The sequence below is a fragment of the Lathyrus oleraceus genome, chromosome 7, assembly GCF_024323335.1.
Source record: "Lathyrus oleraceus cultivar Zhongwan6 chromosome 7, CAAS_Psat_ZW6_1.0, whole genome shotgun sequence".
NCBI classification, from domain to species: domain Eukaryota; kingdom Viridiplantae; phylum Streptophyta; class Magnoliopsida; order Fabales; family Fabaceae; genus Lathyrus; species Lathyrus oleraceus.
In genome coordinates, this window is record NC_066585.1 from 109,967,563 (window position 1) to 109,981,422 (window position 13,860).

Here is a 13,860-nt window from a genome sequence, read left to right on the forward strand (position 1 = left end):
AGGTATATACATATGAGCTATAGGGAGCACATCATACCATAGGTGGTGACGAGCAGGTGGAGCTCCATAGAGCGTAAGCTATGAGAATTTACCTGTTATATTTGGTTGGCACTGCAATTTTTATGGACAAAAGAGCCACTTATACAGATGTCGTCTACCTACGGTACTTCCAGAATTTCGAGTAGATCCATGAGTACAATTAGGGGGTCGTTTATTTGGTTTACATGTACTCGAAGTTGAGAGAGGGTTGTATGTGAAAGACGAAATAGGTCACAGACAGCATCCCACTACTGACGGTAATAATTATTAGTTTTTTAATATTTCTTTCTCCTTTTCATTTCATCTTTGTAAAGCCATTATTGATAACTCGGGTGTTCCAAACTTTTCATTCCATGCTTGGATCCTCCAACACTTCCTGCGCATCTCTGGCTGGACGAATGTTGACACTTACATTGAGGATATGCCGTGTGCTACGACTTTTTCTTCACTCAGAGGGAACCAGACGATTGAGCCTTTCAGAGTGTTCTTAACTGTTTGGTTACAGAGGATATACACTTCAATAACTATGTCGATCACCGTCAGATGCGGTTATTTAATGAGATAGTGTTATACTCTAAATGGTTGACTTGCGGATCGCGTCTCACTGCCCCTCATCTGCCTGAGCGCGTCATGCAGCAGTTTGGCTACACTCAGATCATTCCTAGACATCATGTTGTCTCTGCTCCTCTTGCCTTAACACGTAGGCAGATAGATGACATGTTTGATGATAGATACTAGAGAAGGAGCAGACACAATTAGATCATGTTAAGGATGTCTTTCCTAGATGTCGTCGTATTATGGAGATTACGCAGACATGCATTGACAGAGGTATCATCCCTGATGGGGATGATGTGAGACAAATCATATATGTCGTCATGATGGAGGCACATGGGGCATTGATGCACCGGAGACATCGCCAGAGGACGGGGAGATTGATGATCGAGGAGGAAAACCTGGCAGAGGAGGCAGATGCGATGTAGTCAGACATACACAGTAGTGCATTAGTATATAATAATAGTAGTACTATGGATTCTATTTTATTCTGACATCATGTTATTTTATCGTTGTTCTCGATTTTTTTTTGACATTTATTGATCTTTTATTTATATATGACATTTTTTGACCATCTGGACTTATGTACGCCATTTTTTGCATATCGCTTGTATGATTTAAATCATCATCTGAGCAAACATAAACAAAATATAGCATGAACAATTTTGTTTTGATAAGTTACGAAGATGTATCTCCTTAAAATACACGGAGATGCGTCTCCAAAATATTTTAAATTGTAAAATGACTTCTGAGTGTGATCAATGGTATACATTTTAAATTATTACGGAGATACATCTCTTGAATATTTTAAAGTTTAATCAGAATTTAGTGTGTCCGGAGATGCATCTCCGAAATCTTGGGGGCAATTATGTATTTTCGCATGGTGGCTAAGAAACATATAAGGTGCATTAAAAAATCATCTTTTATTTGCCACATATAAGGCTTGTCATAACCTTTGTTATGAATGAGATAAAGCAATTTATGCATGCATCAAAACCTAGTCGCTTCGAAGATATTTTCAAAATATTGAAATATTTGAAAGGAACTTTGAGGAAGGGGTTGATTTTTAAAAGCAAAGGGCATATCAAGGTTGAAGCTTACACAAATGTTGACTAAACAAATAATATAAAAGATATGAGATCCACTTCTAAGTTATTGTATCTTTGCAGGGGTAAACTTAGTTACGGGAAAAAAGAAAAAAAATATATACTATAGCCAGAAGCAGGGCATATGTTGAATTCTGCTCCATGACCCATGATTTTTGTGAAGTATTTTAGATGAAAACATTATGAATGATTTGAAGATCTCTGCCCCGAAACCAATCCTATCCTCCACGACATAATGAAACATGTTAAGTGGACAAACACTTCATGAAGAAAAAAAAGATAAGTGGTGAGATTTGTATATTTTATGTACCAACCACGAGTCAAATAGCAAATCTTCTCACAAAAAGTCAAGAAAATTTAATGACTTATTGAGGGGAATGTTAGAAATTATTATGTAGATCAACACATTAGTAATCATTAAGTATTATTATGTATTTGTCACATTCTAAATTAGTATTTATTTGAAGAATAATTACTTTAATTTTCAGACTAGAATAATAGTACTTTTCTGTCCTTTGTGGTACTCTATAAATATATCTCATACTATTTACCAACTTTAAAATATAAATTTTACCAAATTTAAAATATACATTTTCATTTGTATTTTTTTTCTTTTGCTGCAAGATAATTTGAAATTTTCAACAAAATCAGTGTTATCGTGATTTTTTTTAGGCAAAAAATATAAAGTGAAACAAAAGATAAAGCCACAAACAACCTTTCTTATAAGGCAATTCAATTGTTCAGAAATAGAATAAATTAATCACTTCGGCTGCTAGTTATAGTTGTGTCACTTGTCACCAATTTTTTCAGTTTATATTGCATTTTAACATTTCTTTGGTAACAATATAATAAGGAAACAACCCCAAAACCCCGCTTTGATCCAAGTTTTGTATATAAAGGTTAGAAGCTTCATCTTGCTTACCAAATTCCTGTTATTGTTTTCTATTTATCACTCAATTGTGCCTACGCCTTTTACCAGTGTCCTCCGAGAATGACTCCCATTTATTATGATCAAGGTGACTCAAATCATCAAGCTCTGCAATGGCTAGTAAGTACTGGGTAAGTTTCACAAGTTCCTGATCACTGTCCCGGTTTGCATGAGCCTTCCTGAACGGTTTAATTGTCAAACCATTCTGTGGGTTCATCACAAAATTTCTCCGAAGGTCGTCAAACATAATAGTATTAGAAGCACTGTAGAACTGAAACAAAACAAGAAGAAAAAAAAACACCATCAAGATAAACAAACAGATCATGGCGGATTATTGCAAAACTATTCTAACAATAAACCAGAAAACTCAACCAGATATTGATTACAATTTGGTATGTCAGATAGTTACAGTTTGCAATTTAGTTAACTTATATCAACATGCTCCATAGTCAACCTAGGTTATATACAGTATAATCCCACGAACATTAAACATCTTTTAAGTTTATTCCAGTTGTCCAATTTCTCCCCAGATAAAAATGTAAACTTTGCGGTCAGCCGCATATGGAAAAGTATGGCTATGACGACTATGATAGAACAAACATACTTTACTCAATTATATTATTTACTTTGCATAATGAAGATATATGGTATTGTACATACCTCAGGGAACTGAGCCCAGATCAAACCAAGTGGCTTGCAATCAAAGACCCCACGAGAAGCTGTCTGGACAGTGATCATTGCCAAGTGATCAAGACATGCTGTGATTTTGTAGTTAGGATTGTCCAGAACCCCAAGTTGGCTCATCTTGAGGGTAATCCATTTCATACTGCAAGTCAAAAAATGAAGCATTGTATGAAACATGCATACATTCATTCAATTAAAGGGAGCATAATATATGTGCCCCAATTGCACCCAATTGCAGTGAATCACATTAAGGCTATGTTTGGATTAATGGAATAGAACAAATTGGAGCGAATGGAATATAACGGAATGGAATATGAATCTCACTCCATTGTTTGGATTTTTTATTAAATAATACCTCATTCTATTGCATACACCCCAAATTGGATAGAATAAAACAGGGAGGATTGGATGGAATGAGATGGAATGGATTCCATTATGTTCCATTCCACTTCACCCATTACTTGCAAATTCAAACAATAGAATCACATTATTTACCACTCCATCTCATACCACCAATCCAAACATACCCTACGGGTTTGGAGGGTTGTGTCCATATCTTATAATGTGTTCGATATTTTTAAAAAATTTAAAGAACAGTATGATTTTTATATGTTAATGCAGTATATTGTTTTTTAAACTTTATAAAATTATTAAAAACATTTCAAGATATAGACGCAACCCTCCAAAAACCATCTCCCAAGCAAATCCTAAGTGTTGTATATTCTCAAAAAGAACCAAAACTTTGACACAAGGGAATAAATGAATGTACCTTGTCGCAGACCATATCATAATGTCATACTCAGCATAAACTGCAGTTAGAAACTCATGAAGGTCTGCAAAGAAGAAAAAAAACATTGCATTCCAAAATTGCTAACACAGTAAATAATACTTCTTCAATTCCAAATATTTGGTAGTGTTGACAATTTATTTTTGTTTCAAAAACAATAATATTTTAGAAACTCAAGATATATTTAACCTATGTTTTCCAACCACACCCTTAGAAAATATTTCTGTACTTACTTCTTTGCATTGACAAATAAGAATTTGTAAAACAGTCAATGATAAAATCCTTAAACCACCAAAGATATGAAATGGAGGGCATAGCTAAACAAATAAATGAATGAAAAACAATTAAGAAGTATAGAATACAATACAAGGTCTCATGAGTTGAAGAGGGTTTTCCGCGGTAGATCGATGATCAAAAAGAGTGTAATCAATATCCAGAACAAGGAGTTTCTTTCCTTGGCGACAAGGGTTTTGAATCTCAACCTGCATTATTATATTCATATAATATAGTAAGGGTTTAATTTTGATACAATATATAAACAATCTTATGAAGTGAAAACATTTTAATGACACTGCAATTAAAATTGATCAATAGTATAAACTATCTCTACCCTACAAGTGTATATGAGTTTAATCTATATTGTAAACCAACATTGAAACTAAGCAAAAATATTTCATGGACACTCAATTTTCCCTATACTCGCGACATTGACTAATAACATGAGAAATTGGGATTAGTTCAGTTGAGTTGATGATTAATGCATATCGCGTTCAAAATTATGAAATTTTAATCTGAATTGAACTAACCATCTCCTCAACTTTCAAATATCATGAATCAATGCAAATGCAGAACAAACAAAAGAAAAGAAATTGAGAAAATAGCAGTACTTTGAAGTGATTAATGCGTCTGGTCAATTTCTGTTTGTTAACTTGCATATCTTTGGTATCAATAGCTTCTTCTTGAGCAAGTTCAAAATCATCAAGAATCTCAGGGGAATCCACTGGATCAACTATCAAATCCTCTTCAGTAGTACTGTTATAGTAAAAATAATTGATTAAATCGATAAATTGAGAAACAAACAAACCCTAAGAAAGAGAGAACGAAACGAAACGAAAGCGGACCCGATCATGGTGAATTTGAGAGACGACTTGTTGAAATCGATAGAGAGTTGAGAGAGTAAGAGAGAATCATCGTTGAGTTTAGAAGCGAGTTTAGGGTACAAAAGCTTCTGACGAATGGGTAAAACGTTGGTTACTTCGCAGATACGACGCTTGAGTTCTCCGACAGTGTCGTCGGCGCACACTCGAACGGTGTATTCCTTTCCGGTCCATTTCACTTTCAGTGTTATCTCTTCCTCCGTCCCCGGTGATGAAGATGAAGATGAAGATGAACACGCCGCCATTTTTCTCTTTGCTTCTTGTGTAGTGTAGTGTAACTCCTCCTTCAACCTAACACCTTCACTTCACTTTGATTAGAATGTAACTACCTAGGTCTTTACTTGTCACGCGTGGAATCCATATTTTAACTAGCATAAGAGGGTGACTATAGTAAAAATACAAATGATGCGACAACAATAACAAAAATGTTAAATAAATTTAATTTTATTGAATAAAATAACAATTAGATCAGAATTTCTTAACTTAAGTTAACATTACCCATAAATAATGAACTAATATCAAAGTTACTATCTTTCTCTAGCAACATGGTTGATTGAGTTAACTCAAAAACCATAGAGAAACAAAAAAAGTGATTTGAGTTAGTTGGTAGCTGAAGTGAAGAGGAGAAAAAAAATGACAGAAGCAAACAACACCAGAGACGCCCGGAGAAGACGAAGAATCCTCCAACAAGGATCCGATCGTCTGGCCTTCATCCAGGGTCGCATCCAAACCCTCCCTCCTCCCGGTATCTTTCTCTTCTCTTTCATTTCAATTTTCTCTTTTCTTATTGCTTCTCCAATCATCCATTTCTAAACCCTAGAATTCAATTTTGATTTTACAACTGCTTTTCTTCAGATCCGCCTCACGCCAACGGCGAGGAAGAGGATTACCCGAATTCCGTTTTGCAGAATCACGTTGATACCGAAAGAACCATCACCGAAACCCTTACTTTGCCTGAAAAACATCACAGTGAAAGTGAGAATTTAAGTTTCCCCAATTCTGAAGTTGAACCTGAACATCTACCAGAACCACAATCTCAATCTCAATCCCAACCTCAACCACCACCATTAACACATCAAGATTCATCTAATGAGATTTCCCAGCAACAAACACGTCACGAGGAATTTCATCCTAGAAGTTTCAATTTCATAAACCCTAGCGACGTGACTAATGCCATCGATGCCTCGAGGTTTACGCGTCTTTGTTGTTCGATTATAGTTGCACTATTGGTGGTTGCATCTTATCTAGGATTCTCTGTGATCAAGACTGTTATCAGCTTTAGACCACTTTACTTGGTTCTGCTCACAAATTTGTCTTTTGTTGTTGCAAAAATCATCTCTGGGAAACAAAGAGACTCTGATGAAAGGTTGAGGAGAAGACAAAACAGTGCCATTTTCAGCGCAAGTGCCGATTCTTCTGATCAATACGCCCAGCTTGCGAAAACATTGGAAATTGGGATGGTGCTAAAGACTGTGGCTGATGCTGTCTTCATGGATTGTGCTGTTTATGCTATTGTACTCATATGCAGCCTTTCCCTTGTGCATCACTGACATAAGGGCTTCTTATACTTGGTTTGAAATTTTGAACCCTTTTCCTTTTGTTCATTGACTTATCACTCAACTAGGATTATTAACTAAGTATTAGTGCACTGATTACTTCTATTCTGTGTTAATTTGTTTCCTTTTTGCTTCCACTACTCATTGGCGCGTGTTTCTTGTGATTTATTAATGAAGGCTTTGTGTATCATTAACATTAACCACATTGCAATCTAGGAAAGAAATAAGTTGTTAGTCTAGTCTAGAATACACTGAGATTTTTTAGGCTGAGTTTGTCTATTTTGAATGACTATTTTGTACTAAAAATGTTAATGACTACAATAGTTTTTACTTTTTAGTGAATTACCAATTGTTGGCATGACAATTTAGTGCCTAGAATTAATGAAACTTTAAAATCATTCATCCAATTGAGAATCCTTGGTCACATTAGTTCTTTTAGGTCAGTATAGTTAGTGTCTAAAGTTGTATTGGAAAGAATAATGTAATCAAGGATTTTTCAATTTCAGATATGGTTTTGAAGTTTATAGTTTATCTTTTCTGTGGTTTGTTCGCGTATGTTAAAATGATAAAGATTATAGAGAGTGAAAAATGAAATGAGAAAAAAGAGAGATAATAATAGGAAAAGTGGAGGTGTGAAAGTTATCCGGCTAAGTTTAGATTGACTTCAAGTTTTGTTCCTTTTAACCTTAAGCTAGTGTTACCGATAGCGGCGCTATCCCGGGGTAGCAGCCCGGGACGGCGATCCTCCGCTATGGAGGAGTTGTTTGTGTCTCAGTTTAAGATAGCAGCTTCAAGTTTTGTTCCTTTTAACCTTAAGCTAGTGTTACCGATAGCGGCTATCCCGGGATAGCAGCCCGGGGCGGCGATCCTCCACTATGGAGGAGTTGTTTGTGTCTCAGTTTAAGATAGTGGTCGCTATTTGATGTTTAGCGGGTAGTGGGAGTGGAGCGCTTCTCGGTCTGAGCGAGTTTGAACTGTTTTGAACACGGAAACCCAAATTTACCCTTAAAATAAATAAGCGTTGGAGGAGTTTTGTGGAATTTTTCCAATTTGCCCTAACTCAGAACACAAAATAGAGGATTTGATGTTCTTCTTACATGTTGTCGCTTCAGTTTTCAGAATTTTCTTGTCACGATCGTCTTCCTAGTGTTGCCTCTGTCTGCTTTGTTTCTCAACGCCACCACCTCTGTTTGCTTCGTTCTGTCTTCCTAGTGTTGCCTCTGTCTGCTTTGTTTCTCAACGCCACCGCCTCCGTTTGCTTCGTTCTTAACATCGCTGCCTGCAATCCCCTCTTCTCAAGTTGGTTTTTACTTCTTTGTTCTTCTTTTCTACTTTCTTTCTTTTTCTCTTTTTTCTTTACTTCTTTCTTTCTTCTTTACTTCTTTCTTCTTTCTTTTCTCCTCTTTCTTATTTCTTTTCTTATTTCCACCAGCAAATTCTGTTTAAGTATCCTGATTTTCTTATATTACTTCCCTTAAAGCTCGAGTTGGACTTACTTGAAACCAAGATGCCAAGCCAAATTGAATTTTCAAGGCACCCCACGCTTCAGTAATAAGGGCAATAGTAGCACCAACCTATGCATAACACCTGCAATTCACCGACGGAAACTATAATTCATCAATCTGCCACAACTAGCAATACCACGCTTCAGTTAAGTTTTCTTCTTTTCTGTTCTTGCTTAAAATTATCTGCAAGCTCTACTTGAGGAGAGATTCTCTTGGCAGTGCATTTATTTTCATCACCACTACCAACAAGAACATTTTTATCTGGTGCATGACATTGCTCCAAAGAAACTGCACGGTAGCCTTCTTTAGTAGACATTTCTTGTAATTAAGAACAAGTGAAGAAGAGAGTCATAAATGAGAGGAAAACCTTCTTTAGTAGACATTTGTTGTAATTACACCTCTTGCTCTTTTTGAGTTTGCTGCTAAAATGAGATAGTATAAACCCACGAACTTAAGCTGAAGCATCCTGCCACACAACGAAGCTGACATTTCAACACCACAGAATCAAACTCCAAATAGTAAATGAGATCTACTTCAAATCAAAATTCAAACAATATGGGAAATTAAAGCCAAGAATCCGTCAAAATCTACTCACAATTAAACTAAATTATATGTTATACCCATAATAGAAAGAATTCAAACAATATCTTGAGCACAACTAAAATAAAGGATTGTATATAAAAGCATGAAAGATGTACTAAACCAACTTTCCTAATATGAGGTTACACGCATCAAACCAAATCAGGAAGGTTTTGACTTTGTACCCTATTTATGGCTTTAAGTTGTTCATTTCATAACCACTTATCTGGCAGTAGCACGCTCTTCCACTTGTGAAATTTCAGCTGGATACTCATTAACAAAAAAATTACATAATGACTATACAAATGAAATTAGTGTTATTTATATTTGACTTAATGGAATCTTATGTATTTGAGTGAAGTTGAAAAGAAATGAGCTATAGACCAAAGCATTTCTTTTATAAATTTTAATTAATTAATTTTTAAAATAATTAATTAAAGTTATTAACTTATTCTATAAAATAATATTAAATAATAAGTTATCCAATCATTAATGATAGATAATTAAAAATATTTTTTTATCATAATTATTATTGCCACGGATACAAAAGTGAAAGGAGACAATACAAATTCAAAGACCATCCAAATTAAGGGATTGAAATCGTTGATATTGTAATACGAAGGATCAATTGTTTAAAATGTTCAAATTAGAAAAACCAAAAGTGCATTTAATTTTATTTTTTATTAATATATTTTTATTTGTTGAATTTTAGTCACTTAACTCAAGAAACTACAAATTAATTATGTTTCAATAAATAATGTAAATTTTAGTATTAAAATCAATTTAATTAATTAATTTTAAGAATTGTCCAAATTTTAAATATGATATTAAATCTTAGAAGAATGGAGCATTTAGCATAAAAGCTGGTGTTCAAGAATCCCATTTTTTAAAAACTATTACTGAATTAAGAGCAAAAGTTCGACTTCCTTTGCCTATAAAGATCCTAATGTGCATACCTAAATCCAAAAGTTGTCATGTATTGATGCATGAGTTTAGTTTTATTTCATTTTTTATCTTTTTATTTAAATTTATCAAATGATGATAAAATAGTTAGAGAAAATATATGAGTAAGATATATTGTTACTTGGACACAGCTCCAGAATATTTCATCTTTTTTATTTTGAGATCTATGATTATCTTCAACATTGATAAGATGCAGTTGCAAAATTACTTTAGTGTCTCTACAGTCTTCATTATTTCTTGCATTTTCTGCACATCTTTTTTATCCTTCTTTGATTGTGTTTTGGTTTCGTTCTTTTGATCATGAACTCGCGTGTTAATTGACCTCAAATTCAAGTCTCTAATGGTGATATCGATTTTGTTTACAACATCCATCAAGTGAAGGTCAAAGTTCTGTAAAGCTCACACCTCCTTTGAATGACTCCAATTATTTGTCATGGCCGCATTCAATGCAACAAGCTCTTGGTGGTGAGAACAAAGTCACATTCATTGATGGATCCATTCAAGTTCTTGAACTTCTTGATCTCAACAAAGTTGCATGGGAGTGTTGCAGCTATCTTGTTCATTCATGAATCCTTAACTCAGTCATTAAACCAATTGCTCAAACAATCTCATTCTTAGAAAATGCATTGGATGCATGGATTGATCTCAAGGAACAATTTGCTAAAGTTGATAGAATTCACGTCTCAAATCTTCAAGCTGAAATTAATCTCAAACGAGGCTCTAAATATGTTCTTGATTACTTTACTGAATTGTGTGGATTTTGGGAGGAACTTAATTTACATAGATCAATGTTGAATTGTACATGCATTCACCAATGCAGATGTGAAGCAATGTGTTTTGCAAGAAAATTTTGCATATGAGATCAAATCTTCTAATTTTTAAAAGGTTTAAATGATAATTTTTGTTATTAAGACTCGAGTTCTTTTGATGGAGCCTCTTTCTTCAATTAGTAAGATTTACTTAATGGTGATACATGAAGAGAGTAATAACATTGTTTTACTACTTAAACCTGATGGTAATGCTAATTTTAAAGAATCAAACCCTTTGATTAATGCATATGATGCAAGAAAATTTAAAGATCATGGCAAGAATCACACATTTGTTGGTTAAAAGAAGGATACACGTGTTTGCACTCATTGCAATAGACCTAGTCACACCATAGAAGTTTGTTACAGAAAACATAATTATCCTTCTCATTTTGGCAAGAAGCGGTCTTAACTAATTCTTACAACTCTAATGGTGGTGAAGCCCAAAGTCAAACAAATGTTGGAGAATAACGTTCAACAAGTGTCAAACCTAGTATTACTCAGGAGCAATGCTCTCAATTGGTTAGTTTATTACAACAAAAAAATTTGATGCATCAATCCCAACCTTCAAATGTTATGCCTAGTTCTAACAATGTTTCCACTCATATTTGTCATCAATCAAATTAGACTTCAGGTATATCCCATGTTTCTAGCATATCATGCTTCATTAATACCAAGTCTAGATTTTATATCATTGATTCAAGAGCAAATGATCATGTTTATTCTTCTTTACATAATTTTAATTATTATTATATAATTAAACCTATAAATATTTGTCAGCCTAATGGTTCATTTATTATAGCCAAGTATGCATGACCTGTGATTTTTTTCTCCTCGCCTTTACATAACCAACGTGTCATTCCCTTAATTGTACTTTTCAATTTTTTGAAAATAAATTTATTTTGCAGGATTTAAAATCTCAGAGGATGATTGGTTTAACTAGTGAAATGGAAGGACTATACAAACATGGTTGATGGTGATATCCAAATTGATGTACCTGTCACTCATTCCAAGACCAACAATCTCTTTGTTTTCCAACGCAGTTCTATACATATTAGTGTTAATAAAATTTGTGATATACCTATTCAAGCCTTATGACACTTTAGATTAGGACATTCGTCTCATAAAAGACTATCTAAAATATCTCAATTGTATCCCAATATTATTTATGATAATAAAGTTGTATGTGATATTTGTCATTTTGCTAGACATAAAAAGTTACCTTATAATTCTAATTTTTCGAAAGCCACTCAATTTACTTCACTTTGACATTTGAGGCCCCTTATCTACATCTTTTATTCATGGTCACAAGTACTTTTTTGATAATCTTAAATGACTTTAGCGGTATGTTTGGATAATCTTACTCAAAACCAAAGCAGAAGTTTCAGCACATGTCTAAATTTTTGTAAATCATGGAAAACCAATTCCAAGCCTGTCCCAAAATCATCAGAATTGATAATGGTCCAGAATTTCTCATTCCTCAGTTATACATATCCAAAGGAATCATACATTAAAGATCTTGTGTGGAATCACCTCAACAAAATGGAAGAGTTGAGAGAAATCATAAATAACTTCTTAAAGTAGGAAGAACCTTACTATACTAGTCAACTTCCAAAGCATTCTTGGTCTTATGCAGTTTCCTATGCCACCTTCATCATAAATAAAGTTAATACTCCTTTGTTGAACAACAAATCACCTTACCAACTATTACACGACTCTTTGCCTAACATGACTTAAATAAAAGCCTTTGGTTGTCTTTGTTATTCATCTACTTTACAAAATCATAAAACTAAACTTTGTGTAAAGCAAGAAAGTCTCTATTTTTAGGATATGTCGTTGGTTTGAAAGGATTTTTCGTTTAGACCTTAACTCACATGAAATTTTCATCTCAATGAATGTTAATTTTCATGAACATATCTTACCTTACCATTTTCAAACACCATCTATCACAAATAACTAGGAATACTTCACTGACTTGCATAACGAGTCAAATCTTAATTCTTCTACTTTTCATGAATAAGAACCTCAAACACTTTAAAATATTCACACCATAGATTGTATTCATGACATTGACCAAACCACTATTGTCATATAATCCAATCAAAATAGAGTATTATCAAGAGTAAGACATACATTATCACACTTCAAAGACTATGTATGTGTTTCCTGTGATGATGCACCAAATCAATCATCATCAAGTACTTTTTATTTAATGCCTAATTATTTATCATATTATCAATTGCCTCCATCTCATTATTACTATATTATGCAAATAACCACACAAACTGAACCTAAGTCATACAATGAGGCTATCAAACTTGATTGTTGGAACTAAGCCATGAAAGTTGATCTTGAAGATCTTGACAAGATTGGAACTTGAAAATTGTTGATCTTCCACCCAACATCAAAACAATGGACTACAAATGGGTTTATAGAATTAAGTACAATTCAAATGGAATTATTGAAATATTCAAGGCAAGACTTATTGCCAAAGGCTATAACCAGATAAAGGGTTTGGATTATCCTGACACCTATTTTCCCGTTACAAATCTTAGTATAGTCAGACTTGTAATAGCTCTTCCATCAATAAATAATTGGAATCTACGTCGGATAGATGTAAGCAATGCCTTCCTACATTATGAGTTACATGGAGATGTTTATATGGTAATTCTATATTGTGTTACTTCCTCCAAACCAAATCAAGTATGTAAGTTGATCATATATGTATATGGGCTTAAACAAGCTAGCATGTAATGGCGTGAGAAGTTAACATCCTTTCTTATTCATCATGGCTACAAACAAGTTGTTGTTGACCATTCCTTGTTCATGAAGCACAAAGAATCAAAATTTAGAATCCTCCTAGTATATGTTGATAATGTAATTTTAGTAGAGAACTCTCTCTATGAATTTCAAGCCTTCAAAGAACCTCTCCATCAAGCTTTTAAAATTAAAGATCTTGGCATCCTTAAGTATTTCATATGTATGGAAGTAGCTCAGTCCAAACTTGGTATTTCACTCTACTAAAGGAAATACTACATTGATCCTAAACAAACATCAACAATTATTTAACACGGTCCAATTGTATACATCACCAAAGCATTCTCAATCACCAACACCAACATAATCATCCAATGCATATACAAATAATGAATGCAATAAACTCAACACCACGACTCAATAATGCATGTGGTACCATTA

At 33.8% G+C, this 13,860-nt stretch overlaps 2 protein-coding genes across 5 annotated transcripts; one reads left to right on the forward strand and one right to left on the reverse strand.

The window, feature by feature from the left end:
* Nucleotides 1–2,396: 2,396 nt before the first annotated feature.
* On the reverse strand, nt 2,397–5,666 carry LOC127108057 (ubiquitin-like domain-containing CTD phosphatase). The gene is made up of 6 exons (XM_051045418.1): nt 5,218–5,666; nt 4,984–5,128; nt 4,464–4,578; nt 4,079–4,142; nt 3,286–3,451; nt 2,397–2,896 (listed from the first exon to the last, which is right to left on the reverse strand). Exons 1-6 carry the CDS (start codon nt 5,496–5,498, stop codon nt 2,651–2,653), a joined length of 1,017 nt encoding a protein of 338 aa, XP_050901375.1. The 5' UTR covers nt 5,499–5,666; the 3' UTR covers nt 2,397–2,650.
* A 75-nt stretch (nt 5,667–5,741) lies between these two features.
* LOC127108058 (uncharacterized) lies at nt 5,742–11,861 on the forward strand. 4 transcript variants are annotated; one of them, XM_051045421.1, is made up of 3 exons: nt 5,742–5,998; nt 6,109–6,824; nt 11,571–11,861. In XM_051045421.1, the coding sequence occupies exons 1-2, from the start codon at nt 5,887–5,889 to the stop codon at nt 6,801–6,803; spliced, it is 807 nt and encodes a 268-aa protein (XP_050901378.1). In that variant the 5' UTR covers nt 5,742–5,886; the 3' UTR covers nt 6,804–6,824; nt 11,571–11,861. The 4 variants fall into 4 exon arrangements, with proteins under 4 accessions (XP_050901378.1, XP_050901377.1, XP_050901379.1 ...); XM_051045420.1 differs by lacking the exon at nt 11,571–11,861 and adding an exon at nt 10,238–10,638; XM_051045422.1 differs by lacking the exon at nt 11,571–11,861 and adding an exon at nt 8,290–9,193.
* The last annotated feature ends 1,999 nt before the right edge of the window (nt 11,862–13,860 follow it).